Raw genomic sequence first — 25,901 nt, 5'->3', positions numbered from 1 at the left:
TAGCAAGGCTATATGTATGGCAGATCGGGATTATTCACATCGATCGGAGGGTATCTTGCGTCTTGACTTGAAGTGACATGCAAAACAACAACTTGCTGTATCAGGTAAGTTTCCACAAGGCCTGTTAGATGTTCACGGATGAGTTTACTATGGGGTGTTCAAGTTGGGCAGAAGAAGGAGGATGGAAAATGGGGAGGGGTGATGGTCTTCCATCTATATCAAGTTTCTCAACCTTTTTTTTGTTCTATTTTCGTGTATTGGCCAATGCTCACAAGACCTCCAACCCTGTTCATTCTTCTGTTCCTTCAACTGTGTGTCCATTCAAAGAAGTGTCAACCTCCACTGACATCATGTAAATCCACCACAAATGAAATCGAAATATTCCTATCGCAACGCTCTCAAACGCACAATTTCAATTTCCAAATCCCATCTCTACCACTCTTAATACTGCCAGGCCTTTGAAGCTTCCGGATTTTGTTACGAGTGCGTCTCGGCATTGGGGGTGGCCAACTATCTCCTGAAGATCGCCAATTTTGAGCAGAGAGAGCCAGTTCTGCAAGTGGTTTTCGAGCGTTAGAGATGGCCGCAATTCTTTTATGAGCTTGCCTACCTCTCCATTGTCTCCGGTAACGTTTCATTGACTCCACCAACTCTCGAGGCTTTGACACCGGCACCACTCGTTCATGGCTGAAGTGGTCATGCGAGAAGTAATGGAAACGGCCCTCCTCAGGATACGGTGTGTCGCAGAGTTGGTTAAAGTTCCGGATCCATATGGTGTTGGTTGGTTCATAGCTGGCTGAGACGTCAGAAGCAAGTTGTTGTAGGTCCTGCTGTGACTGAGTCATCAAATGCCTGGCTAGAGGAAATTGAGCCCCTGATGCTGCTAACGCTGCGAAGCTATCACTTACTGGTGCATTACCTTCAAGCTCACATATCGGTGTACTCATGATAGGCTTTAGAGGAAAGTGGCTTTGAGCAGATGGCAATCTTTAGACGATCAGCTTTGGGGAATGATGGTTTTGAGGTGATGATGTCTCTTAGGGGATGATGATGCTTAGGAGAAGGAGTGGATTGAGAGTTCGAGAATTTATATGAACTTCATGATTCCTTATCGGGTCCTCAGCGGAAGCTATCACAGCTCCGGCTCGTTTGGAACTGTTCGCCGCACACTGGCGTCTCTGTCTTGTTGACTCGAGCCACTTTGCATGTCGAGGGATCGAATTTCTTTGTTGTCACTCGAGTGTCGTTTCTCTTTAATAGCAGGGCCATTCTCCTATCGTTGGCCTTGGATGTTCTGTGGATATTCGTAGGTTGTTCGTGGGTTTTGTCTGCTTGAACGTTCCCCAATGTGCCGGAAATTATCCTCTGTGGGCATTTGATCGGTTACTGGATATGGAAGAATGTTCGGGTTCCGTTCGTGTTCCTGCTGTTGCTGTTGCTCGTGTTGGTGTTCCTGTTCATCTCTCTGCTCAGGTCTTCCTTTGGATAGTTTGGCTCTACATCGAGGAATACATCTATACTTCCAGACACAGTAACAAAGGAATAAGGTGATGGGAATCACCACCAGCCATGCAAGTTTCGAGTTCGAGCCGTGCCCTTTGGGTCCCACGGGAGGTGCATCTGGAGCTTCCGTGGGCAAGATTGGCATGGCAGAGGTCGTTGTTGTAACCGTGGAGGTGATTTTTGCAATCGTTGTTTCCGTGGCAAAAGAAGTGATGAAGCTGGAGATCATGGTCGCCATTGCAGTGGTCAAGCTGGCACACAGACTGCTTGAGGATATACCTGATCCTGTCAAGGCAGAAGACGTAGGCCATGGCACATACTCAGGATCTCCATCAAGAAAGTCCTGCGCATTCTTGGCCTTATCGCTCAACTTCGCTGCTCTCAGATCTCTTTGAGGACAAACACCACGGAGGCAAGGATCCACAGCACAGCATCCTAGAAAAGGAAGTGCCTCTCCAAGGCAGGCGTACCAACTGACATCGACGTTGTCGTTGATACAAGCCTGGGGGAGGAACTCGTGCTGAAGTGTCGCGTTGAAGCTGGCTGATCTGAGACTCTTGTCAGGACAGAGGCCCTTTCGCGCGCCGCAGGGGTTGATGGTGCAGCAGCCGATGAAGCGATCTGGATCGTCAGCGCAGATGTAGAAGATTCCGCCATAGGGACAGGTTAGGCCCAGATCCTTGACTGGATTGTAGTCTGACATGACTCTGGTTTGAAGTTGGATGTGATGGAATCTGAACTTTGATCTTAACAGCAAATGGAAGAGAGTCTTGAGATGACTTAGGAACTAAAGAGGGCTTCCATGGTTTATAAACTGACTGTTTACAACTCCCAGGATGCCGTTTCGTCTGCTTCATTGTGCCGGGCTGACCGACACTTTTCTGCACCTAGATATGCAGGCTCGTCTACAGAGGATACGAATAAGACTGCAATTCTCAGAGTTGAGATCAACAGTTCCATCCTGTGGCGTTTTTGTTCTTTGTACATATAGGCGAGCTGCAGATCTAGTTGAGTTGATGATATCGATGAGAGATTCTAGGTTCTGTGAGTTAAGGAATATGAGAAGTGATAGAAACTCATTTACACCAATGAAGCGGTCAAGAAGGACCAGAAACTTGCCATGACAAAACATGGTGTGCTACGATATAGGAGTTACTTCATGCTGAGATACTGTCAAATGCGAAGAGGCTATGCTTGATATGAAGAGATTCAATATCGCTACGGTTTCGTAAATGGAGAAATACGAAGCATTTCCATTCCAAATGATCATGGAGACTACAAGGAGTTAGTGTTTGTGTCACGAATAGGATGATCCTTAGCAAACATATGCAGCCTCCCGTATACACCATGCCAAAGGCTATCTGAACATCTCGTTAGCTGAACTAACGATCGAACAAACAGCTTAGGCGATTTGACACTTATTGCAATCACACTTGTTGAGTTCAGCTTGATCGCCAACGAAGCATTTGCTTGTTCCCACTATCTACCAGAGTCAACGAAGACATAGGTCGAACATAGCAAATAGCGTGACGGATAACCACATTATGTCATTCAGAAGCGACTGGGTATAGACGTCCTATCCCCTTGACGATCCTACGGCGTCAGACAAACAACCACCCCAATTTTCCATCCTCTTAATTCTCTTATTAGATAGAGCGGCACCGGATGTTATCTGATTTCGTTATCGATTCTGATTCTTCATATGACACCTTAGGACCGTCAAGTGGTTGCTATCAAGCTTCAGCAACCGTATTTATCAGAGCCAGAGTAGATCATTCGTTGGATCATCGACATCTCTCATACTCGTTTGGTGCTGAATGTTGTCGGGGCCCTAATAGGGTAATCCACGAAAACCTCGTCTTTTTAAATCTACCCTGGATGCCACAAACCATGGAGCGTCATATTGGAACGCTATCAGGAACTGTCGTCGACTCTTTGTTAGAATGCCTACAGCAACTACAGCAATAAAAATAGCTAATCGAACGTTGAATGACATCCAATTTGTCTACAGCACACAACTGTAGTTCTTTGGTCTTTGGGCTTGTATATTGGAAGTTATATGCTTCCTCCAATCAAAGACTACTATCTGTATTACTTAACCATAAGTCTTTCAGAAATCTAGCTTCGCCTCCGAGCCGATAACGTCCAGGTCTTGTCTAACCTGATCTCTTGGTTCGGCCAACTCCAACGTTTAAACTTCTAGCGCTCCCGGAATCAGTCGCCGGCGCGTTTCAGCATACGAAGACAGCTTCAGACCTTCCCCCGCAGGAAGGCACCGATCCATCGCAAAGGATTTTTCGGTATCAGACCATTTTGCGACTCATGCAGCTAAAATTCCCTTCAGCTGTGTCTGCAGACGAGTCGTGAGGGTCAACGATATGCAGGTGCTTGTACCAGAACTGCCTAGTCTGTACTAACGAGCTGTTTCAACGCTTTGATACACTGACAGACACGACACGGCCAACGCCATCACAAAAAGCCGCAGCGATATCTGATACCGTCGGATTCGAACTGAATTTGTGCTGTGTCCGGGACCCTTTACGCATTCTGATAAAGTCTGTGCAGTGAGGGGATCAGAACCATGTGCATGAATAACAAGAAGCACAAACCACCAGGTCCGAGCAAGCCAATAATCGGGGGATGGGGCCCTATATTCGATTGGCGAATGCAACCAAGCACGCCTGGATACTGGGGTAGAGTATCCGAGGTGCCACTGCAGCTGCCAGATGACATTCATCAGTCGCGTGAGCAATAAAAAGTAAATTAATTCAAATCTTCAAGACCAGCATCCCTGGGTTCTACGTGCAGACGTCAAAGAACATTGGAGGGAAAAAAGCAAAAAACACAGCCTTGCACCGGAACAAGACCAAATTGCCGGGTTTAACGCTTGACGCTCTACAGGGATCAATCTTGGAAAGGACCAACAGGGCCAGTCATGACGGTGTGGTACTAATTTCATCGTATTCAACCCAATCTGTTCAACGGGCCGACGCGGTTCGGCGTATTATTTTTTGGTTGAACGGGATTGACAGCATTTGCATTTGTGAGGAATTTGGAATGACGATGAGAGAGAGAGATGGAGATGGGGATGATATACCTCGGTTCTCTTTGCATCGTCATTACCATGTTGAGATGATTGACGCAGGGATGCACCTTGGCCTGTCGATCATGTGGCTTGAACCTTTTGGCAGGAGGTCACGCAATCACTGTTATTCAAGTTTATCTTGAACGAAGGGGAATGCCAAAAATGGTAGTTCGATTTGATGATATATAATCATCGAGAGTTGGGCAGGTAAGACGATTAATGAGAGTGTCACTGGTTAATTTATTTTAATTGAACAGAATTAAAAACAAGGGTCTCTAATGCAACCTCAATGTTTCAGATGAATTGTCAATTGCAACTCCACCACACTCTTGCATGTGGTTCTGTCTCTCTCACTACTCTCGTTAGTGGCAGGGCGGCCTATCCTTGTCGATCCTGCTTGATTAACTTCTCCCAAAGTGTTTGCATCAATCTGCATAAAACCGGCCTCACCCTTCGTCGTCATCATTTCCCAAGACCACGTAACCTTTTAACGCCTCAAAGGAACAGAGTTTGAACGGGAGTATTTCCTGTAATCGGAGAAAAGAGCCAGAAGAGGAGGAGAACGAAAAAGACGTTGATTCTTGACTCAACTCAGAGTACAATGACAATGACATGGCATGACAACGAATGGGTCCGCGTTGTCGGATCGCAGATCGCTAGCTTGCTCTCTCTTCTCTTCTTCTTTGGGGGCTTCCTCTTTTGGGCGACCAGCCCGCAAACGGATCGAGGCCTCTTGTTAGCCACCGCAAGCTCTGGACCGATCCGCTGGTGGTCAGTTGTTAGCTTCGATAGTCTGTCTCTCAGTCAACAGGGTCCGAGAGGCAAAGACACAGAGCAGAGTCAGTCACTGAACAGAGAGTCTTATGATAAATGGATTTATCATCAATCAATGCACGTTGAACCCCTGCAAACTCAAACTCAATGCAAGTCTTCAGCTCGTTCGTAAAGGGGACAATAAAAACCAGAACAACCACAGCGACTTTTGGCGGCAAGCCTTCTGCAGTATTTTTTCCCACGGGGCAGGCATGGATGTCTTCCGGAAAAACATGTGCTATCTGCATTTCTGCAGCGCTAAAAGGGGACCCAGCCTAGGGGGGGAAATAAAAAACGACCCCTCACACCAGCGAATTTTGGTGTACTTGGGGTCGTTTAAATTTTCCCCCCGAGGGCCAGCATTGCAGAAGCCACTGGGTTTCTTTAGTGGCTTTTCGGCCAAGGATTTGCTCGAACCGACTTGGCCCGCCCCCGCAAGCTCACCTTAGTAGCCTGTGATTGATCCACTGAATTGCATGAGGTAGCGAGTCAGTCTTGGGTCGTTCTCTTCCACTGCGACCTGAGCTGGGCCTGCTACCGTGGTATTAAGCGATCGTGGGCTGCTCCTGCTCCGCGACTCGCGATTGAACGAGGGTCCTAGTCTATCCTGCCTGTCGTTGATTTACCTGGGCTACTCTTGCCTTTCTTGTTGTTCTAACTTCTCGTTGCGCTCGGGTCCCATTCTTTCCTTCTTTCCTTTCTTCTCTCGTCTTCCATCCAATCCAATCTGATAACTTACAACCTCCCACCAACACCTCACTCACCCGCTATGGTCTTCTAAGCTTTACACTGTTGCTCTCAACAATAACAACTCTTGGTTCTTTTCTCTCACTGAATGAGAGCACAAATACTCAAATTTTAATTATCCTTTTTTTCTCTTCTGGCGCGCTATAAACAAACATCAATCGGCAACCGTTATAATAACCCACTACGCTTGTGTCGCACAATCGCATTGCATTCCACCACTCCCGAGACATAAAGCAATAACCCGACTTGTCCATCCCCTTTTTGTGGAGGGGCATAATAATTAAGACAAGATGCCTACAATTAACGCTCTTCGGTCGTTCGAAGCTCCTCCAATGCCATCTCTACCCGATTTCGAGCGTCGTCGTTCCACAACATCGACACTCTCCAACAACAACAACTCCGATTCTGTCACCTCATCTCTGCGGGGTCTTCAAGCACCACCCAAAAGCAGCAGATCAAACCGCCCCAAGAGTGCTAAATTCTCATCCTACCGCCTGCGCAGCAATTCAGGCCTTTCACTTCACACCAATGAGGACATTCTGAGACAATATACCGACTACCACCCTGATGGCACACCGCGTGCCGGCATGTATAGTAACGGGCTGGGCCAGTGGTCGGGTGAGAGGTTGAGGAGCATTGACTCTGTTACATCGTCTAGAAGTCAAAGATCTAGTATCGCTTTCACTGAGTCAGATGGCTCCGGCGAGTTGCCTATTCCTGATCTTGTTGGGCGGGAGATGTTTGATATGGTCATGGCCGATCATGCTGCCAGTGGTCAATTATGGAGATTCGCCGCCAATCGAGGACTTGGTCAGAATGTTGATTACCTCATGAAGGTAAGATGAGCAGACGAGATATCACCTCTGAGATTCTAATCATGAGCAGATTCGCGACTATATCCAATCCCTGGAGCAGGTTGTCATTCAACTCTCGACAATATCAACTTCGTATACATCCATCACCGCAACTTCGCCAATCAATCTGCCTTCCCCTATGTCCAAGGCTCTCAACACGAACATCAAACATCTCACAACATCACTCATTCCCAGCCTGGAAAACATGTTTCTCGAATCTAAAACATATATCGAACAACGCATTGTCAGGGAGATCTTTCCCGATTTCGTCAAACAGCAACTGTCGCAATGTACCAGCTTGGCTCTCTCCCTCGACGCAGAAGGCGACTCACCTCCAAACCCTTATCCCGGCCTTAAGGGGTCATTCTGCCTCAGTGACCCGACACGATCTGGAAATCCTATCATCTTTGCTTCCAATGAGTTTGAGGAATTAACAGGATATTCACGAACTGAGGTTTTGGCACATAATTGCCGCTTCCTTCAGGGGCCACAGACCGATCGAGACGGAATCGCCAAGATGCGCTCCGCAATCTGGCGCAACGAGGAGTGTACGGAACTGCTCCTCAACTTCCGCAAAGATGGAACGCCGTTCTGGAACCTTCTCTTCATTTGCCCCCTTCTCGACACCGCTGGTAAAACAAAGTTCTTTATGGGTGCTCAAATCGACGTATCATCCTCGCTGCACGACACACATGATGTTCTAAAGGTTTTGTCGTACGGTGCTGCAGAGGAAGACAAGGCGCCAGAACGGAGCAATTCTCGCTGGGCTAGTGACGGATCTCAAGGCGAGCCTGAAGCTGAGGAGGTTCTTAGTGTCAAGAACAGTCAATTCAAGGCAACAAAGATGTCTGGGTTCTTCAAAGCGTTCAAAAAGCCGCCGCCGCCTCCTCTGTCGCCACCACTGAGTCCACGTCGCAGCTCTGATAGACCACGGTCATCAGCTGGACCCACGATACTTGACAAGACCTACAGCACACGAAGCGTCATCAGGAGATTCTCTAACCAACCCGAAATGCTTCTGACGACATACGCCCGATACATGGTTCTTGAGCATGTCCCTTCATATCCAGCGTCTTTGGGCGCAATGCCTCTCGACCAGGAGATGAAGTACCCACCCAAGTTATGTGTCTCCTTTTACTCCAAAGAGATGCTCGATGCTCTCGATCTGGGCACGTCGGCCGATACTATAATCGGCAAGGATATCTTTGATATTTTCACTGAGCAATCTACACTACCATCAGTTACCAAGGCCTTCAAATTGACGGTTCGAGATCTTGTTGTCCGCGATGGAAAGTCTGTTTCGTTGGACCTCGCACTCGCAAACCACATCCCTCGCCGGGCCAATATGACGAGAACTCTGAGTGGTGACAGCGGAGAGATATCGCCAAGAAAGCCAGCCAAGATGATGAGCCACTGGACACCTCTCAAAGATACTGAAGGACATGTCAAGTATGTGGCAATGATTGTGTCACCAATTTAAACACGTGATGAATGGAAAGACGAAACGATGGTATAATATACGGGCGTTGGATGAAGATTTATTTTTTGCATTGTATTAGGGGATGTTTGAAGATTATTTATACCTGTACCTGTACGTACTCTTAACGACAAAGAGAATGAAGTTACGACTATAATTACTACAATGAATTGTTTCAGTATCCCAAGGTCTCCTCCACCAAACTTGATGTGTTGATGGACTCGCATGAATCATACTCTCCATTGCCATATAGCGTAAGCACTGCACCGAAGTCCATGTCACGACCCAAAAACAGCCTCTGACTACCAAAGTTCAGCAAACCTACGGGGAAATCCCACCAACGGTCCGCCAAGACAACCGCAATGAAGGGGTAATCGGCACTTCCGATCCGTTGGCTCTCTATATCTCCGACGGCGGTGGGTGATCTATGGCGTTTGAGCTGTCGGGGCCGAGGGGGAACAGCCGCTATTGTTTCTGTTGTTGGCCCCTGGTTTTGACGGGCCGTGAGTTAGGGACCGGAGTTTAGGGGCCTTGCTTGAAGAGGCTTGGTCGCGTGCTTATAGGGAATTTATTGATTTGAAGCTATCAACTTACTCGCCACTCGGTGAGATAGATCTAGGCGGCTCGGTAAAAATAACACATTAGCTTTTTCCCCCTCCAGGCAGAATAGACTCTATTTGCCTCTTATCCAATATCAACTCTCAATAAATAAGTCATTTAATATGGAAGAAAAGACATGAATTGATAACTCCATATGGGCTTGAACGTTGGTCGACCTTTTTGCTAACAGGTGTACAAAGGCTTAGACAAGATAGTGAGAATATCTTAGGCAAGATACTCGAGATCATAGCAAGATTGTACCAAAGTATGCAAAATAGTCATACATTCATCCAACTCTCAGTCACTGAGGGTTGAAATGGTAACTTGAGCAATCTCTCTTAGTCTTGTAGTGTTGTGACTTGACACCTTCTAACATATAATAATATTAACCTTGGTCCCAAGTCCAACGATCTCTCTTTTCCCTCTGTAGTTCGATTCACTTAGAATACAAGTCGCAATCTGCTTAAATCCATAATATGCTCCCCTAACATTTCATCATGGCTCATGATTTGGTATTCCCCGATGCGCCAACCCGCGACCGGCGCAAACGTCAAGCTTGTGAGTATGATATTTCAGGATGACAACTTTCCTGCTCCGTAGAATCAACCCGAATCATCTATTTGAGAGAGGCCGTGATCGTAACAGTCGAAGTATGCGGCTCGAGTGCCTTTGAGTACTGTCAGGGGTTTGCTGTGCCAAAGAGCCGCATTGTAACTTGTCAAGAGTAAATTGACTGTCAGGACATATGTCAAGAAAAGGCTCATAAACTCAGAGAATATAAAATTCGATCCCAGTACATTACTAAGTCCCTATTCATTCCAATGATGACATGAGAAGTAAGTTGAGCTTTATGTAACCAAGCCTCACCTAGTGAACACACGACCACCATGATCGTTACAGAATCAATGAGGAAACGTAGAAATCACTAGTTAATCTGCCAAACCGTTGAACAACCCGCAAATTCTCAATCGGTGGATCAATACTAGAATCTGAAGTGCCTTCAACTGCAATCTAGATGCCACGTTGACCGCGATGGTGCTGTGGACAAGTGCCAATGCCTTTTGCTAGCCCTCGTTGAAAGCACCTTGTAGATGCATGTCGTCTAGCTTCTTGACGGTATACTTGAACTCGGAAGAAAGTCAACTGTCTGAAGATGAAATGATGAACTCCTGGTGAGCAGGCGTAGTGATGTTAAGGGGAAACGAGGCAGCGCTCAGCTAAGCATCATCGTCCTGGCCCTTATAAGGGAGATTTAAATGTGATCTACCTATCTAAATATAACCTGGTGGCGTTTGACTTAATTTGACACAGGAATTCAACTCCAGGACAGACGTACAATACATCGCCGGCCGAGGTAAACCAATTCATCTTGACTGCGACTTCAATCCCAACCACGGCGGCTCATCCACCACTTCAGAGCACCGATCAGATCAATTTATGTATTTTTAAACCACATTCTTAAGAGCCTGGTTTATCGAAAAGCAAGAAGAAGATAAATTCCACGAGTCCCGCATACTCAGAGTGCGCTGCATCGCTTGATTGAGTATGGAGTAACTGACATGCCCGTCGCGTTTCATATGTTATTTTAGCTCTATTCTCTTGGGAGTAGTTTGTCTGGGATAGTCTGGTAGACGCTTCGTTTCCTTATGCTTGAAAGATTTGGCCAGGAGTGAAAAAAAAGTCTGGTTCTCCTTTCACCAAAAACAGCCATGAGTCCCAGACTCTCTTTACATCCATTCCCACGATAAACGTCGGGCGTCCCATCTGGTACTGGTCCGTACCCTTTTTGACCTTGCTCATCTTTTCCTCCAGCTTGGTCAACATAGAATCCGATCTACCATCGCCGTTTATCTGGATGTCTTGGCGTGACCATTCCGTGGGCTTGTGGAGGAGGAGAAAAGGTCTGAGAGCGGAACGAGAGAGTTGAAGAAGTGAGCGTTTGAGATGTATTGAATTTCCGCGTGAAATATGATATTGGCAGCGAATAAAGGCAGTTACCATTGGCGATTTCTAAAAAAACGAGGGAACATTTCGCGCGTATCAAAGGCATGTTCATATATCATCAAGTAACTGACTGCCTCTTATCGGTTCACTATTGTTAACTGATCTAGAATAAATAAGAAATTATAGAAATTACTAATCTACAAGACCGTTGAATAATCTGCAACTTCTCAATCGATGTACGGCATCAACACTAAAATCCGATGCTACTGTATCGCAAATCCTTCTCAAGATTCGCTATCAAAGGATTGTCGCCGGCTGACTCACACGGAGTGATCAAGATGACCAAAACACCAGCTTCCTCATTGGGAATCATACAAACCGCTCTCCCAATCGCCTCATCAATCGGCATCTCCATAATAAACGTATAAAAACTAAGCCAAGACTTTTACACCAACTCATCTAAATCTCATATTAGTAGAAAACACAGACACAATGGCATCTATAACAATCCGCCCCGCCACAATCGACGACAGCGACTCAATCGCAAACATCCACTACGAGGCACTTAAATTCTACCACGACTTCTACGCCGCCTTCTTCCAGCTCCATCCCCGCGATCTGATCCCCCTCGCGACAAGAAACGCCCTGCAGGATCCGGGGCAGCAGCACTTCTTGGTAGCTGAGCAGGCGGGGGAGACAGTCGGGTTTGTGCGCTACAAGGAGGTCTTTAAAGACAAGATTAATAAGCCGAACTCGAACGCGAAGCCCGCGGCGTCGGTATGGACGGTTAAGAAACACATGGAGGAGCTGTGGGATTGGTTCAATAAGAGGAGTGAAGAGATTGATGCATCGAAAGAAAAAGCCGTTGATGGGAAAGATCATTTTGGTAAGTGTTTCTCTTTCTTTATTGTGAAAAGTGGCTTGCGTCTAATGCGTGCGGCGTATGTACACATAGAAGTGATGCATCTCATGGTCCACCCAGACCATCAACGGAAAGGCATCGGCGGCCAATTGCTCCAGTCCGTTACCGAAAAAGCCGACGCCGCTAATGCCCCGACGCTGATCGTATCCTCCGTCGAGGGCCACGGCCTCTACAGGAAGCACGGCTTCGAGTCGCTGGGGACATGGACGGTCGACAACGAGGAATGGGCGCACAGGATCGCCGAGCACGAAAAGGCGATCGGATATACAGACGGAGTTATCGATATCGAGGACAAGTACAGAGGGATACGCGAGGTGGAAGATAGCATGATCCGGCAGCCCAGCATCCGTGTTGCATGATTCGCCAATCTGTCCTGTGTAAGCGTACCGTTCTCTAGTTCGTATTCGTTTTCTCTTCCAGAAAAATCAAAAAGAGAAAATTCGGGAATTGGGTGTGTCCCCGCTCCAATCACGATAAGATCAAGATGTGCAAATCCAGGTACAACGGCCTAGCGAGCCCCTAGCGACCCCCCTTCTTCCATCCATCACAGAGCGTGGGACCCCTGTGGGTACTACGCCATCCATTGAAATTAACCCTTGGAATCGTGTCCCCGGCCCCGAGAGGAAAGGAAGAGACACCGCTGGCGGCAAGATTTCAGCGGAGCTCAATCTTAATAATGATGGATGGATGTGAAAATCGCATGATCTCAGTCCCTTCCGTTGTTCTTATCAATCTTTCTCTCCTTCATCTTCACACACACTCTCTTGCAATTATCTCCTGGTGTAGTCAGCTGTAAATCCACGCCGCCATGGACGCTATACTCGAGCTCCTCGACCCGTATGTCTTCGATCACGGATACGCATACCTTTTCCCTCAACAGCAGCTCCAATCATCATCACCAAAGGCATACGGAAACTCAACAAGCTACGCCTCGTCTTCCAACAACTTTGACGATGAGTACTCCCTCAACTTTGGCTCGTCACTACCGCGCGACGACATCTACCGCCAGAGCGCTTCGATTCTCCTGATCGCTGGCTTCGGCGCCGCTTTCATCTATGTTATCTCCGCCGCCCTTTCATACTACTTCGTCTTTGACCGCCGTCTCGAATATCACCCTCGATTCCTCAAGAACCAAATCAAGCTCGAGATCCAGTCTAGTTTCTTCGCCATCCCCATCATCGATCTTCTTACACTCCCCTTCTTTCTTGGTGAAGTCCGTGGTCACAGTCTGCTGTACACGCGAATTGATGAGTATGGCTGGTGGTGGCTGGCCGTGTCTACTGCCCTCTACATGGTCTTTAACGATCTTGGCATTTACTGGATTCATCGCCTTGAGCATCATCCCAGTATCTACAAGTATGTCCACAAACCTCACCACAAGTGGATCAGTAAGTCAAACTCTCTCTCTCTCTCTCTTGCACAAACATCGCGCTAACAAGAGCTTCAGTTCCCACCCCCTGGGCTGCCATTGCTTTCCACCCCGTCGACGGATACCTCCAATCCCTTCCTTACCAGTAAGTAGCAGCTCCCGCGCCGCAATTGACCTCTTCCTAACGTCTCATCAGTGTCTTTGTCTATATCTGCCCCATGCAGAAGCACCTCTACATGTTCCTCTTCGTCTGCGTTCAGATCTGGACCATCCTTATCCACGACGGCGACATGATTACCGGCCATTGGCTCGAAAAGTTCATCAACAGTCCTGCCCACCACACTCTCCACCACATGTTCTTCACCTGCAACTACGGCCAATACTTCACATGGGCCGACAACTACTGGGACTCTCACCGTGCTCCCATGCCCGAGCTGGATCCTATTCACGAGGCCGTCCGAGTCATGCGCGAGAAGGGCTTGGTGGACAAGGATGGAAACCCTATCAAGAAGTCCAAGGATGAGTAAATGCAGGCAGGCAATCACATTTATGAATACTTCACCCACGGGTTCGTGTCCAACTAGAACAGACCGACCATTCCGGTGCCGGCACCATCACATCACATCACGACTCGAGTACCCTTGGCCTCACAGCATCGCCGGCTGTGCAGAGATTCCGGCCTGGGCTCTTACGAAAAGTTTTCAATCAATCAAATAGACAGTTTTAATCACATAGCGTTGCTTAAGGGATTCTTCGACAGGAAAATGTATTGGCTAGAGGATAATAGCAATAAGTATAATACCAAAACAATCTGATAACCGTGCAAATATCCCAAAACCTGTCCCCCATACCTCACGACTAACTTCTCGCACTACGATTGCCATCACACCTTTTGTCTCACCGATTCAAATGGTTCGCCTCCTGAGCTTAGACTTGAGCCTGGCCCTGGGTAACCGGGTGCGAGTCAAGACCCAGCTTGAACCGTCTCTTGCAAGCCTTCCACATCTCAATGAGGACGATATATACAACAACACAGCCAGCGACGACTCCCCACTCCCATGAAAGACCCTTGTGCTTGAACACCTCGGTATTGAGGTAGGGGATATACACGATAGGGAAGATCATAACAAAGCCGGCAACAACGGACCAGAAGAGGAACTTGTTGTGGTAGATGGTCTTGAACACGGAGAAGGGGCCAGTGGCACGCTCGTCCATGTTGAAGAGACTGCGGTGGAAGTGCTTCACCTCCCATGCCGTGACGAGCAACAGGAAAGCCAAGGTGGAGAAGGTCGTGGCACGAGCGCGGTAAACAAGATCACACTCATCGTGTCCGCTCTCGTTGCAGCCTTCCGCCATTCGGTAGTAACCTTGGCCAGACGAAGCATAGTTAACAAGCATGAAAGCACACAGGCAGAGGGAACCTGAGGAGAGTCCATAGAAAAGCTGATCGCGAACGAGATCAAGGGTAAATACGCCGCTGCGCAAGCTGCGGGGAGGTCGCCGAAGGATGTCAGGAGAGGCTTCCTCGAGACCAAGACCCAGAGCTAGAGGCGATGAGGTAACCAGGTTGGCCCAAAGGATTTCCAAGGGGGACAAGGGGAAGACGGCGTTGCCATTCACATCCTTGAAGGCAAGACCAATAAGAAGGAGAACGACTTGAGCCAAATTGGATGTCAGAAGATGAAGAAGGAACTGTACCAGTCAGCAATCGTATCAACAAGCGAAAAGAGTAAGACCATACCTTCTGGATATTGTCAGCAAGCCGTCGACCTTCCTGGATACCAGTAACGATCGAGGCAAAGTTGTCATCAGTGAGAACCATGTCAGCCGCCTCTTTGGCGACGTCGCTACCACGGTCTCCCATGGCAATACCGACATCAGCCTGTTTAAGAGCAGGCGAGTCGTTGACACCGTCACCAGTCATGATGCAGAATGCCTTGCGGCGATGGAGGGCTTCGATCATGCGAACCTTGGTCAGAGGGCTACAGCGAGCGAGAACCACGGGGAGTTCGTCCAAGCAGTCAATCTCGGCATCGCTGAGGGCACCAAAGTCGGCAGCTGCCATGACGGTGTTGGACTTGAGGGGAACGTTCTTGTTGAGAATACCGACTTCGTAAGCAATGGCTGTGGCGGTCTTGATGTGGTCGCCAGTTACCATGTGAACAGTAACACCGGCGGCGCGGCATTGTTCAACAGCGCCAGCAGTCTCAGGGCGAGGGGGGTCATAGAGTCCGGCCAGACCGACAAACTGAAGCTCAGTCTCAACCTTGGAACGATCATGACAATCTTGAGCGTCGCCATTCATAGGCTTGGTTGCGATACATAGCACTCGCAAACCTTGGCTGGCGAGTTCTTCAGCTTTCGCTAGGATTTCCTTCTTGAACTCTTCAGTCTCAGTGAGCTTGGTGAGGAGGACCTCAACTGCGCCCTTGGTATAGACATGTCGAGTCTGTTCGATCTCGTTACCATAAACAACGCTCATCAGCTTGCAGGAGGAATCGAAAGGATGCTCGGCCACCAGGGTGTCACCCCCGGAAACACTACGGCCGAATCTCATAGCGAAGACCTTTAGAGCAATCTCGGTGGGCTCTCCAATGGCCTTCCACTCAGCATCTTCGGAAGTGATGATGCTGCTAGAGTCCGTCTCGGGCTCTTTCTTGCCGTCACTGACTGTGGCGTTATTGCAAAGTGTGAGAACTTTGAGAAAAGTGTTCAGGTAGCTTCCGGCCAAGTCAGCAGACCATTTGACTGTTCCGCTGTAAGGGTCGTAGGGGTTGGCGGTGCCTTCAACGGTTCCGGCGAGATCGCCACGGAGCCAAACCTTTCGGGTAATCATTCGTCCTTGAGTCAGGGTACCAGTCTTGTCCGAGCAGATGTTGGTAACACCGCCAACGGCTTCAAGGGAAGGCATCTGACGAACAATGACATTGCCGCGAACCATTGCCTTGGTGGCAACGGCCATTGTAACAGTCAAAACTGCGAGGAGAGACTCGGGGATAACAGCCACACCGACGCAGATACCGTACAGAAGGACTTCATCGGTGATTTTCCACAGACTGGCGGAAAAGACGATGATGACCAGGATAATGGCGAAGGCGAAAAGCAACAGGGCGAACTTGCTGAGGGTGACCTGGAGAGGGGTTCCCTCGAGACCAAGGATTCTGCGACAGAACTGGTAGAACTTCCAAACTGCGCGACCGACGGGAGTCCTTTCGGTGTCGTCGTTCTTAGTCTTGCGCAGGAGTTCGGCGATTTGGCCGACCTCTGTTTCCATACCAGTAGCAATGACAATGCCGGTGGCTCGACCTCTAGTGACAGAGCTTCCGGAATAGGCCAGGTTAACACGATCACCCATGGGCATATCGGGATCGGTGAATACGACATCTGGCTTCTTGCTGATGGCGATAGATTCACCAGTGAGAAGTGCCTCGTCGGTAGAGACGTTGATGCCTTGAACCAGGCGCAGATCGGCAGGAACAACATCGCCAGTTGCGAGAGAGACTATGTCTCCCTTGACGAGGGTTTCGGCCTTGACAGTTTCACTGTGACCATCTCGGATGACCTTGCATTTAGGAGTGGACAGAGCATAGAGCGACTGGATGGTCTGCTCAGCGCGGTAGTCCTGGATCAATCTAGCGGGTATAATGTTAGCATGGAGTGGGAGATTAATGAGTACGGCTAGATGTGATTCGGACTGTCAGCTTCAGGGTATGGCACAGGATTCGACCTCAGTGCTTGGGGCTTCTGGCCTTACGCATGGCAAAATCACAGGCTTCACCGTATGGCAGCAGGAACAAGGAACAGGAACAGGAACAGGAACGAGAAGGTGTGTGTAGCAAAGTGCAACAACGATGTGGGGAGTTGTAGCAGCAGCAAGCGACAAGACTTGACCAGCAGATTGGCTGGGCTAGTGAGTGACGCAGCAAAGACATACCCGACAACGATGTTGAGGACAATGACGGCGGCGACGACGCCACCCTCAATATAGTCCGAGATAGCAAAGGACAGAGCGGTCACGGCGATGAGGACGACAGTCAGGGCATTGGCAATCTGCTGTATGAAGATCTCGTACAGAGAGATGCCCTTGGCGCCTTTGATAGAATTAGGGCCGTCCCGCGCAAGGCGGGCAGCAGCCTCTTCGCTACTCAGGCCATCGTCGACGTCGGACTTGAGGTCTCTGGCGACGCGATGAGCAGAGAGCGTATGGGGAAGAATCGGCTTCTCTATGGCTAGTAGGTCTGGGGGTTCCGCTATAGGGGGTTGGTCGTCCTGACCAGTTGCGACGGTCGACGAGTCCGACGTGGAAGTGGCGTGAACTGCACCATTCGCGGATTTGGATTCGGTTTCTCCCATCGAATGGGTGTTGGTATAAGCGAAAGCTGGAGGGGAGCTGAGCTAAGATGTTTTTTTTTGGTGTTGTTAAGGCCGGCTGCAGAAGATCAGCCGGAGGTTTTCTGAGTAAACTTGAAAAGAGAGTTGAAGAAATATTTAGGGAAGAGATCGCGTGAAGCACGATATCTGGGTAGGGAAGAAAGGAAAAGGCGTGGAAAGAGGTTGAGAGGGTGGCAGCTTTTATATACAATCCAAGGTAGGAGGGAACCAGGATGGACCGGACAGATGCCGGCAAGCAACAACGAGGTTAGAAGCGAGGCTCTGTAGGAAGTTCGTCTAAGTGGGAGACGGGTACTATCCCAAACCTCACTCTCCCTCCCATCCCTAGAGACTTAGATCCGATCCAATCCAGTCCAATAGAGGAAAGGAAAGGAAAGCAAGTGAATAGCACGGGAGTGTGAGCTTCCCACTTACACACTCACGCACGCATCCATGCATGCATGTGCTGCCCCGCAGTCCAATACACACTGTGCTCCGTCGGCGCATCCAATGGTACTACCAGGTACTAAGTTAAGATTCATTGTCAGAGCATTAGAAAGACGATGGCATCGTTTCCAGCCATTGAGTTGAAAACTGCCAGCGAGATTCGGTCAGACTTTGTTACAACAAGACCAAACACTTCAAACAGCCATTCACTGCAATGCCAATTGAAGAATTGTCCAACAGGCTTCATCCATCTTATCCAAGAGGATCGTCGAGATTAGGTTTGGTGGAACCAGAACGGCCTCTTTGGCGCCATTAGAGCAAACGACTTGTTCGGGACACGTCGTTATCCCACACCAACATAGACGGACAATGTACTCCCAAGTACTCCTCTTGGCGTGCGGTATCGCGTGGGACACAGACGAATCAAAGCTTATCCTGCCAAGGTCACGAGGGGTTACAGGGGATCCAATACCTACGCCCGTCGGTCGGATCAGCAATTGCTGTCCTTGGACAATTGCTTCTCTTTTCTTTTGTTCGAATCGTCATCTGCGAGTAACCGACGGTCTAATATTCATCAAAGTTGTGCGACTTGATTAATGTCAGCGGTTGAAGGATAACGCTCAGAGGAAGAGAGTTGGAAACGCCATCTCAAGCTTCACATCCATTGGACAAATCCTCGGACAACAGAACACAATACGACACAAGCTATAGTACAATCTCAACGGCAACGCAAACATCGTCTGCCTGGATCAATCAATCAATCTCCATCCACCATTACTGTGCCAGAATCACCCACAATCACTGTCCATTAGCGTCTGTCGTCAGCAGGCGATAACTTATCCGCCTCGACATCAAGTTAACAATATCCACATGATGAGGTTAGCCGATGTACCAATCAGTCACTGAGCGGCCAATCATGTTTCACCATTTATCCTCGCCTCGTCCCATTGTCACCACTTCTTCTCTTAATGAGAGAATGCTTGTTTGAACTTGGCATGGCTTGGGCTTGGCATACGACGATATTTGACCAATACAGCGTTGCCTCTGCTTCGCCTCAGCCAAGACAATTCTCTTCTTAATCACCTGCTACGACGAGCCAAGTTTGGTTTTGCTTGGCAATGATGGTGATGAATGTCACTACTCTTGCTGGCTTCTTTTTATGGAAGCCTGCATCGTTGCATTGTGTTGCTCGTTATGCTTGTTTTGTCCTCCAATGACCACATTGAGCCTTCATTCACCCTGGCACCCATTTACGGCCAAGGCCATCTGGGGAACGGCCTTGTTTTGGAGGCTCTTGCTCCAGAACTACGCTAAGATTTAAGCTTAACAATTGGGTTGCAAGCCTGGCCAGGGATCTCTTCTCAAAACCGCCTGAAACGACCCCAACCCTCTTGATTTTAAGGCTAGGAAGCATGACGGTGCTCCTCTACAGATATTCAGAGGTTCCCAGTTCTGCCACAGGCTCTGACTTCATCGACTATGCTCAACCGCCATTGCGCGAATCAGGTATCCTGAACAACAAGGGCACTACCAGGACTACACAGCCACGTAACCTTGCTACTAGTGGATACGGTCTTTTTGATCTACAGCCAAGGAATCGTTTCACTGTGTGAATGTCACAAGCAAGTGCCGCTCACTCGGCGCCGTCTTTTAGACTCCGGACCGGCCGTGCACCGGGATGTAAGCCACGACCACCGACGGCCGAGACGGAGAACGAACGGCTCAGACATTACAGCACGATAGTTGTGTTTGGTCGACTGCTCCGTACGGGATCAGCATTGGCCAATGGCACTTTTTAACAATGATAACCCTAGCGCTTGAATAAAGTTGAACGGGGTAAGTCTGGGGAACAAGCTTAAACCAAGCTTTGATGAGGGTCCAGACATTGAACTTCCCCGGATATCAACTTCCAAAGACCCTGTACAGCTTCTGAAAACACCTCGCTTGCCGAAGATGACTGCTCGTATCTCCGCTTCTCGACGACAAGCTAGCTCTGTGTCTCGAACATCATGCCACTACGATGTGAAATGGAGATAGGCTCTCCCTGTTTCTCCATACAGCGTCTCATTCACCTTCTTGGCTTTTCACAAAAGCTCCATTCATGATAGACGATGCGGGGTATGGGTTATTCGCGTGGGCGTTAATACCATGGATGTAGCGAAATGTCTACGAGAATGGTAAGATGAGTACAAGATTCCGGGATATTTAGGGTTCTCTGATGACCTCCGTGTTGCGATGAGACAAGACTTGCCAAACTAGGAGATGCCGGATACTAGCTTGCACGGGAGGCACAACTTCGGATACAAGTGGTACGGATACAGTGTAGGTCTTGTTTGGAAGGCATTCCACGCCCGCAGGGGCGGTTGTGTCTCTGAAAGGGAACATCAGTTTGGCGCCCTCCTGGACAAACTCAGACTTCAGATTCACGGTCTGTGCAATCAGTCTCAACCTTGCCGGCAAACGCAATTTGGCTAAATGCTTCTCTACCATTGACCATCGGCCCTACTCCGTACGGGCCAAAACATGTCCTTATCCGAAGACCAGGTCCAGTACCATCTCTCACTCCTTGCCAAGACGCAGAAACTCCCCTCATCCGAGGAGGTTAATAAACGGCTCCGGCCACTTTCCCCACACAAGCGGCTGGTCGCCTAGCCGTCCGCTCACCGGCGAGAGCAACTTGATCTTGCGACGCTCCTCATCCACATCCGACACGTACAAGAAGCCCATAACACTTGCAGCACGGACCGTATCGGGCGACTCCTTGGGTGTTGCGTGCATAATAGCAAACGTCCATTGCTGCATCGACGTTGAGGGGTCTTCTCGGGTGACACCCTGGTTGGGAGAATGTTCTAGCATAGTGAGTCAGTAAAACCGGTTGTAGAATGCTTGGCATGGGTCATGTACCGTCGGAGTTGTGATACACAATCACGCTGTCGAAATCGACTTGCTGGATCAGGGGGCTGAGAGTGCGCTTGGAGTCGCCGAAGAAATACTCCTTGATAGCTGCTTCTCTTACGTGCTGTAAGAATGCTTCATCTCGAACAACGACGCCGTCGGACTTGTCGATGGGAACAATGCTAATGGGTTCCCCGAGACTTGTTCGCTCGTTGCTGAAACGTTTAGATAGCTCGGCGGTGATACTTGTTGAGCCAATCACAACAATCACATTGACTGGTCTCGTGAGCTTATTTCCTCTTAGCAATGAGAGTAAGACGTACCGGAGAACTCATCGACGATGTGTGCGACGAGCTCATACCCATCCTTGCTCTGTTCAGGAAGACCCATTCCATCAATGATGACACCTGAGCTCTTGACGTCCTCATCCTCGCTTAAGCGTGCACTCACGCTTCCAGCCAGTTTACTCATGAGTTCGCTGTAAAACTCAGGGTCTTCATCAGATGAAGCTCGTCCGTAGTAAAATACCAGAGGGAGCTTCACGGGCACACTGCTTGGGCCGCTGGTAGGCGTGCTGCCCCAACCGTCCACAGCCTCAATGTCCATGACAGTCGCGAGAACGCTCGCACTCAGTGTTCCAGGCAAACTCAGCATTCCTTCTTTAGGATTCGCGTTCACCACTAGAGGTTGGTAGCCTTGTCTCGTCGCATAGCTTGTCAACGTCCTCGCAACCGTTGTCTTTCCCACATCCGCTGGTCCAACGATCAACACCCTCGGTCCCTCTCTGCCCTCCCTCGCCGCCTTTTGTCGCATATCATTAAGCTGTCCATGAAGATTCACGTACACATTTGCCAGGTTATCAGTCGGATTTGCATATTCCGCCACGGAGTCGACATCGCATCGGCCATCGACCTCAAGCTCGCATCCGTGCCACGTTAGAATCTTCGACTTGACGCCCGCAAAAGTATAAGCGTTCTTCGGGCCTAGTTCGACACCGTCTTTCTCTGCTGTGCCGGAGAGAAGCTTGACGATTACGGGGGAGGAGACTTGGAAGCGCCATTCGCAGGCTGGTCGGAGGGTGATGACGCGGGTGCTCGAGGCGGTGGGCTGTGATAAATGTCAAAGAGGGTGTTTCAGTGGTGATGATAGAGATTTACCTGTGTGGGAATCTGGCCCAGGCCTGGAATTGACATTGTCGCTACATCGACTTTGACGGAAGAGAAATGTCGTCGCGATCAAAGGTGTCTGTGCGTGGGGCTTTTGGAAGCTTTCCAGAAGCTCGATGCAAGGATGAGATAAAGTTGGAGCACCAAGTTACATGACATAAATACGAGTGTAGAAAGCAAGGGGATGCAATAAAACTTGAGACCTCGACGGAGATCCAAGGTGACAAAAAGTCTTAGGTAAACTTAGGGAAACTTAACACATAATTTAGTATAGATTCAGAGGATCTTAGACTAAGAATTTTCAGCACCTCAACTTAAACGTCAGAAGTTTTCTTGCAAGCAATATCAAGTGCAGAAGATTTCTGTCAACTAATTTCGTAAGATGAGCTACCTTTCAACCTACCCTGTAGCTATCATTTCAACTTTTAAACCATTTGGCCAACTTTCAATCTCCTCTTCAGTATTCATCCTCCTCGAGATCCTTTCCCTTCTGTGCATCCCGGGTCGACGGAGCCGCGCGATCATCAACTCTGGGCTCCTTGTAGTGGCGCATCAACTCCTGCGGGAGGAAAATGAAGAACGATGGGACAATCATCTCAATAGATTTGAGAAATCGCAATCCTGCATCCAACTCACAAATGGTCGCAACAGTTCTCAATCCCGGCATCATGTTTGCGAGGAGGGCATCGTCAAAAAAGAGGGTGATGGTATCCTCTTTGACAGGCCACTCCCCAGACCATGGGTTCTCCCAATCATCCTGAATGTAGCCCTGTTTGAAGACAGCTTTTCCAACTGGGACATGGTTCGCTGCCTTGTCGCCGATGACGAGTGAGTTGAATCGCTTGACGATGTCCTCTTCGGGCCGGATGACTTCGACCAGCTCCAGAGTGCAGGTGTATTCGCTCCAGATGATGGGCTCCTTGAGAGACAGCTTTTCGAAGAGTTCAGGCTCATCCATGAGAGCAAAGGCCGCGAAGAATACAGCCTTGGGATCGAAGCCCTTGGGTCGTTTGAAAGTCTGGAATGACCAATACTCTTCGGTTGCTTCCTGATAGAAAATCTCTGAGCAGGCGAGGGTGAAGTACCCCGGGAGATCAGCCATGAGCTGTCGGATCATGGGCCACTCAACGCTCGCAGTCTTGCACAGCTCAAGAGCCTCATTGACACTGTCCTCATACTCAGGGCAGACATCGTGCTGGAGGACGTATCGAAGAAAGTTCTTAATCGTGTCGATGCCCTCCTCCATTCTCTTGGGCTCAAAGGAGGTCAGGTGGACGAGGCTGACAGAGAAGAAGCCCGCGACGACAGCAGCGAAATCGACTTTCCACTTCTCGTCATCGCCATCGTAGAACTTCTCGCCACCTTGAGAGTTGGCCCAGATAATATCTGTGGCAGTAGCCTCTCGGCGCTGGGCGGGAGTCAGTTCCTTCAGCTCTTGCTGGCCGAGGCCGCCGAAGGTGTTGGGCGAGGTGTCGACGCCGCCGAGGAAGAGATACTCGTTGAAGTAGAGGCCGCGGTCGCCCTGGAGACGACGTCGGGAGCGGAAACGCTGGATGCAAGATTGCATGCGCCTGTAGATATCAGCACTGGCACTTGTTAAGAGAGGCAGCGGCCATACTCAGCAAAAGGCAGGTCTGGAGAGTAGATCTCATTCTTCTCCTCTGTGGCCTCGACAGGGGTGAGAGGCGGGTCGGCGAAGTACTCCTCGAAACCACTTCCACGGTTCTTTGGAAGCGCTGTAGGACCACGGTTGATAAGGCCCTTGCCTTTTCTCTTTCGGCTCTTCTTGGCGATGCCCTGGAGGGACTCTGGCAGAGCCAAAGGCTCCTCCTCGATCTGAGGCTTGGAGTCTTCGGCCATGATGGTTGTTGATGAAGAATAGAAGAAGATTTGGAGATGAGGAATTCGGAGGCTTTATGTACCCAGTAACCCTCTGATTCATAGGCCGGACGAACACGCGACGATTGCAGCCAGCTATCCCTACCTAAAGATGGGACGAATCGATTTTTAGCAGCTGGCTAGCAGTGTCAATTCTTGGCTACCTTGATAGAGGAGAACTTATGCAGGCATCAGGATCTTCCAACGTCGTTTCTCCCGGAATGGAGAAATTTAGAGACAGAAAAAGGACAATTATAACACAGAGTGCACATGAGAACAAAACGAGGACCTCCAACTGAAAAGGAACAATCTAATTGTGAGTTGTTTGCCGCTGTTTGGTTCAAACATGGGCAAATGTGTAGTGTAGGAGTCGGCAAGCTGCTTCAGAGCTGCAAGTTCCCTTAAAGCTCATACTTGCCTCCAAACGCAGTGATATGAACTACATGTACGGATACTATGCCAAATGTTTCCAAAAGAAGATAAATTTACAGCTTTCAGTTTATAATCAACTAATCGCCGAAACTTCAAAGTTCCAGGCTCTACTGGTGTGCAGAATGCTGGCCTCTGGCCGACGAAGTCCTTAAACATTTAAGATATGTATCAGGTCTTTCTCATGATATATGAGTTAGTGTTTATAAAAACACAATCTCAGACAGTATATTGTCAAGATCAAATGCTGCTGCTCCTCTCCAGAGGATAGATATAATTCTTGCACACAGGTAACGAAGGTTGCCAATAGGTTTCAAAGATTAATGAGTGTCAACAAGATATCGAGTTGACAATGTCACTCCAGGACAAATTGATCTACCGTTAATTAGCTTTTGTCTCGGAGGCTGAGACTGCTTTGAGTGTGTAGTCTTGTGTTAACTGACTCTACAAGACCTACTACTAATGTATGAGAGAGGCCGAGCACAGTCATGTAATACCCAACCCATGTGTTTGCGACAGGACTATACTTGGTATTTTTCGCCTAGCTTTGACGCATGAATTTACCTCAACAGCTTAGTGTGCATCCTTTGCATGTAGTATCGATCAGACTAGTATCAAGCCCACAATCCATCCCTAGAAAATCTCTCAGGATAAAATGCCTATCACAGCTGGGCTGAAAGCAAGGCTTTCACGATATCCTAGTGCGAGCACCAACCAAAACGACGCCGGTAAATACGGGCCGGCCCATCCCGGTCAAGAAAAGGGTGTCGACAACACAAGAGAGGCATTTAAAGGAAAAAGGCACCGGCATCTTGATCTGATTCGTGGGGGTGATCATTGGCTCTGGGGGTCAGTTGATAGAGGTCACCAGGCGGGTTTTGGCTAAGCTGAATGGGTGTCTCCGTAGCTGATAGGGTGTGATAGTCAGACTATGTGTGGTGTTTTGGGGTTGTACGACTTGAATGTTTGTGTAGTAATGTTGTTTTTGGTGTTTCAGCCGATGTGTTAAGAGTCCGATTGAGCTCGGACTGCATAATGAGTGTAGTGTGTGTATGGGGTTGAGATAGTAACGCAACTTGAGTATCAGTTGAGTCGCTGAGGCTTCATCTACGTGCATGCATGATACTGTACATGCAAGGATGTTACCTTAGTAGGCTACAGGCATGTTTCCTCTTCCGTTCCGCGTTTGTCTCGGCCTCAGGCTCGTCAAATTCTACGAATCAATAGCATTGTCTGTACCCAAGAAATGACGAATCTCGTGTCGTTCTTAGCAAACCCTCGTTTAAGTCAGATCGCAGGTTTTAAGCAAGATCGCCGCTCATGTCCCCCAAACGAAAACGCCAGCAAAGCAAACACACACACGCAGCACATGAACAAATCCGTGATCCAGAAACCCTGTGT

At 48.9% G+C, this 25,901-nt stretch overlaps 7 protein-coding genes across 7 annotated transcripts; 3 read left to right on the top strand and 4 right to left on the bottom strand.

The window, feature by feature from the left end:
* Positions 1 to 1,273: 1,273 nt before the first annotated feature.
* Positions 1,274 to 2,206, bottom strand: FSUBG_3052 (uncharacterized protein; the record flags this gene model as incomplete). The annotated part of the gene is made up of 1 exon (XM_036680892.1): positions 1,274 to 2,206. The coding sequence occupies one exon, from the start codon at positions 2,204 to 2,206 to the stop codon at positions 1,274 to 1,276; it is 933 nt and encodes a 310-aa protein (XP_036541300.1).
* A 4,232-nt stretch (positions 2,207 to 6,438) lies between these two features.
* FSUBG_3051 (Phototropin-1) lies at positions 6,439 to 8,482 on the top strand (the record flags this gene model as incomplete). The annotated part of the gene is made up of 2 exons (XM_036680891.1): positions 6,439 to 6,984; positions 7,034 to 8,482. The coding sequence occupies 2 exons, from the start codon at positions 6,439 to 6,441 to the stop codon at positions 8,480 to 8,482; spliced, it is 1,995 nt and encodes a 664-aa protein (XP_036541299.1).
* Positions 8,483 to 11,515: 3,033 nt separating this feature from the next.
* FSUBG_3050 (gnat family protein acetyltransferase) lies at positions 11,516 to 12,304 on the top strand (the record flags this gene model as incomplete). The annotated part of the gene is made up of 2 exons (XM_036680890.1): positions 11,516 to 11,909; positions 11,979 to 12,304. 2 exons carry the CDS (start codon positions 11,516 to 11,518, stop codon positions 12,302 to 12,304), a joined length of 720 nt encoding a protein of 239 aa, XP_036541298.1.
* A 449-nt stretch (positions 12,305 to 12,753) lies between these two features.
* On the top strand, positions 12,754 to 13,841 carry FSUBG_3049 (lathosterol oxidase; the record flags this gene model as incomplete). Its single annotated transcript, XM_036680888.1, has 3 exons — positions 12,754 to 13,333; positions 13,393 to 13,459; positions 13,511 to 13,841. The coding sequence occupies 3 exons, from the start codon at positions 12,754 to 12,756 to the stop codon at positions 13,839 to 13,841; spliced, it is 978 nt and encodes a 325-aa protein (XP_036541297.1).
* A 400-nt stretch (positions 13,842 to 14,241) lies between these two features.
* FSUBG_3048 (potassium sodium efflux P-type ATPase fungal-type) lies at positions 14,242 to 17,667 on the bottom strand (the record flags this gene model as incomplete). The annotated part of the gene is made up of 3 exons (XM_036680887.1): positions 14,242 to 15,006; positions 15,056 to 16,946; positions 17,249 to 17,667. 3 exons carry the CDS (start codon positions 17,665 to 17,667, stop codon positions 14,242 to 14,244), a joined length of 3,075 nt encoding a protein of 1,024 aa, XP_036541296.1.
* A 3,054-nt stretch (positions 17,668 to 20,721) lies between these two features.
* On the bottom strand, positions 20,722 to 22,220 carry FSUBG_3047 (cleavage polyadenylation factor IA subunit; the record flags this gene model as incomplete). The annotated part of the gene is made up of 4 exons (XM_036680886.1): positions 20,722 to 20,981; positions 21,037 to 21,303; positions 21,351 to 22,134; positions 22,185 to 22,220. 4 exons carry the CDS (start codon positions 22,218 to 22,220, stop codon positions 20,722 to 20,724), a joined length of 1,347 nt encoding a protein of 448 aa, XP_036541295.1.
* A 430-nt stretch (positions 22,221 to 22,650) lies between these two features.
* FSUBG_3046 (Argonaute-binding 1) lies at positions 22,651 to 24,053 on the bottom strand (the record flags this gene model as incomplete). The annotated part of the gene is made up of 2 exons (XM_036680885.1): positions 22,651 to 23,764; positions 23,812 to 24,053. The coding sequence occupies 2 exons, from the start codon at positions 24,051 to 24,053 to the stop codon at positions 22,651 to 22,653; spliced, it is 1,356 nt and encodes a 451-aa protein (XP_036541294.1).
* Positions 24,054 to 25,901: the final 1,848 nt, after the last annotated feature.

The sequence above is a fragment of the Fusarium subglutinans genome (assembly GCF_013396075.1).
Source record: "Fusarium subglutinans strain NRRL 66333 chromosome Unknown NRRL66333_c0000027, whole genome shotgun sequence".
Taxonomy (NCBI): domain Eukaryota; kingdom Fungi; phylum Ascomycota; class Sordariomycetes; order Hypocreales; family Nectriaceae; genus Fusarium; species Fusarium subglutinans.
This window is presented reverse-complemented; position numbering and strand designations above follow the sequence as displayed.